The sequence below is a fragment of the Nicotiana tomentosiformis genome, chromosome 9 (genome assembly GCF_000390325.3).
Source record: "Nicotiana tomentosiformis chromosome 9, ASM39032v3, whole genome shotgun sequence".
NCBI lineage: Eukaryota > Viridiplantae > Streptophyta > Magnoliopsida > Solanales > Solanaceae > Nicotiana > Nicotiana tomentosiformis.
In genome coordinates this window covers 40,508,443-40,511,521 of record NC_090820.1, presented here as the reverse complement: position 1 = coordinate 40,511,521, position 3,079 = coordinate 40,508,443, and the positions used below count along the sequence as shown (strand labels likewise).

The 3,079-nt window shown below is 44.8% G+C and overlaps 1 protein-coding gene across 1 annotated transcript; it reads left to right on the top strand.

The window, feature by feature from the left end:
• Positions 1 to 365: 365 nt before the first annotated feature.
• On the top strand, positions 366 to 857 carry LOC138898648 (uncharacterized). The gene has a single exon (XM_070184728.1). It carries the CDS (start codon positions 366 to 368, stop codon positions 855 to 857), a length of 492 nt encoding a protein of 163 aa, XP_070040829.1.
• The last annotated feature ends 2,222 nt before the right edge of the window (positions 858 to 3,079 follow it).

Here is a 3,079-nt window from a genome sequence, read left to right as displayed (position 1 = left end):
CATCCTGCCGATATCTGATGTGCTCAAACAAAGAAGACCGAGCAACTATACAAGCTAGAACACAGCTGGGCTCAGACACATCTAACCTCACGAACTAGTTGGCCAAGTCCCGAACATCCAATACAAGCGGTCTCTCCCCAACTGGAATATATGCAAGGCTACCCATACTGACTGACTTCCTACTCAAAGCGTCGGCCACCATGTTGGCCTTCCCGGGATGATACAATATGGTGATATCATAGCCTTTCAATAGCTCCATCCGCCTCCTCTGCCTCAAATTGAGTTCCTTCTTCTTGAACAAATACTGCAAGCTCCGATGATCAGTGAATACCTCACATGGCATGCCGTAAATAACTAAGTTTGAAATGTTCGACGGGATAGGTGATCCAAAGGTACATCTAAGGACGTATTGCGACAAGCTCGTAGGGGTTGGTAAAGATGAAAGAATCTGTATGAAGCTGTTCATGAGGAGCCTCACTGGAGACGCCCTATCCTGGTACATCAGTCAAAATCCAAAGAAGTGGATTAATTGGGTAAGCATGGCATTAGATTTTATGGATCAGTTCAGATTCAACACAGAGAATGCACCAGACGTCTTCTATATCCAGAATCTTAAGAAGAAGCTGACAGAAACTTTCTGCGAGTATGCTACTCGGTGGAGATCAGAGGCTGGAAAAGTAAGGCCAGCATTGGAAGAAGAACAAATGAATAAATTCTTTGTCCGGGCCCAGGATCCGCAATATTATGAGAGGTTGATGGTTATTGAAAATTATAAATTCTCCGACATCATCAAATTGGGAGAAAGAATAGAAGAGGGAATGAAAATCGGGATGGTAACACATTTCGAGGCACTCTAGGCTACGAACAAAGCCTTGCAGTCGGGGAGGGGAGGGTATATCTAAAAAGAAAGAAGTAGGTACTATGATGGTAGCCCAAGGTCCGAAGTCTCCTCTTACATACCAAACACCTCCACCCACATATCAGCCTTCACCTCCTAGATATCAACAACCCGCTACTGCCTACCACACTTACAACACTTTTCCAACATATTACCACCCACCACCAGCACGCCAAAACTACCAAAAACTCAGGCCAAATTTTGACCGTAGGCCGCCCAGACAATACACTCCTATTGGCGAACCTATTGACCAGTTGTATAAGAGAATGAAAGCTTCCGGTTATGTCACTCCCATTCCCGTTGTCGCCATGGAAAATTTCTCTCAATGGGTCAATTCGAATAGGACATGTGCCTACCATTCGGGCATGAAGGGTCATACTATTGATGAATGTCTCACTCAGAAGGATAAGATCCAGACGTTGATTGATACCAAAGTTATACAGGCAAAGGAGACTTCACCTAACATCCGCAATAATCCCCTACCGGATCACAGGGATGAGAGGGTAAATGTGATAGAAACTGATGAAGAATGGGACCCGAAGGGGTCAATTGGGCTCATTCGAGAAGAGGATGATCCCAAAATGCCTCCAGTCACTCTCACGCCTATTGTGGTACAAATACAGTCACCGATTGAAGTTGAGGTAGCCACATCGACTCCGTTCGAGGTTGAAGTAACAACGCCCTCAGTCACGCCAACTCCGTTCAAAGTAGAAGTGACCACACCATTCATCGTAACGGTAGCACCCACACCATTCTTTAATTCCAATGCTGTGCCCTGGGACTATACTGCAGAAGCGAGAAGGAAAGGAAATGGGAAAATGGAAGAAACTGGTGCAGCACAAGGTATGACCAGAACTGGTAGGGTTTACATGCCCGAGCATTTGGGGGGAACAAGTAAAAAAGCCGCTTCCAGGCAGCCTATCATTGAAGCCATCCTGGCAGATCTTTGGAGAAAGGTGCAAGCAAGAGAGTATTCTATTGTTGATCATTTGAATAAAACCCCTGCTCAGATATCTATTCTATCACTACTGTAGAATTCTAAGGCACATAAGAACGCGTTGATGAAAGTGTTGAATGAGGCTTATGTACCCACCAACATTACCAGTGGAGAGATGGCCAACATGGTAGGACAAGTATTGGAAAGCCATAAGATCACTTTCCACAAAGATGAATTGCCACTATAAGGGTTAAGCCATAACAGGGCGTTGCATATCACAGTACAGTGCGAAGATAAATTCATTGCCAGGGTCTTGATAGATGGGGGTTCAAGTCTCAACATCTGCCCGTTGACTACTTTGAAGAGGTTAGGTAAAGGTTTTCATGAGATACGAGCAGGAACTATGAACATAAAAGCGTTTGATGGGTCTCAAAGAGCCACAATCGGAGAGACTAACCTCTGCTTACAAATGGGTCCAACTTGGTTTGATATTGAATTCCAAGTGCTCGACATATCCACCTCATACAATCTGCTATTGGGATGACCTTGAATACAAGCCGATGGGGCTGTAGCATCTACTCTGCATCAGGTTGTGAAGTTCGAATGGAATCATGAGGAGGTGATCATTCATGGAGATGAGAATAACCTTATTTACACCAACCAGACTGTCCCGGTTGTGGAGAATAAAAGGAAGTTAAGGGGAGAGACTTACCATCGCATTGAGTATTTTAACACGATCGAGAAGGACAAATTAGGGAGTAGCAAAATAGAAAGCATATTGGCATAGACTGGGTATGAACCCGGTAAGGGTCTCGGCAAGAATCTCCAAGGGATCACCAAACTAATACAGTTAAAATGTCACGGCACGAACTTTGGACTGGGATATCAATACACCTGGTACGAGTATCAAAATTGGTCACCACCATGGCGTGGTCCTTATTACCCTCTTGAGCAGCCGATACCACATTTGAGCCAATCCTTCCATCAGGTTGATATGATGTGGGGATCCGAAGAAGATGAAGCGCTAGCTGGTTTAAGGAATCTATTCTTGGAAGATGAAGACATGGACTGCAGTGTAATAGTTGAGGAGGAGGAGGAGGAAGGCCTCGTCATCCAGACAGTGGAGAAGGGAGCTATTCTCAGGAACTGGACTAACACACCATCAAGGGCCCGCAGAGCTCCGGGGTAGCCTGGTTGCTAGTGTTATTTATTTTGAAAACAATTCTTATGAGCATTTTAAAAAC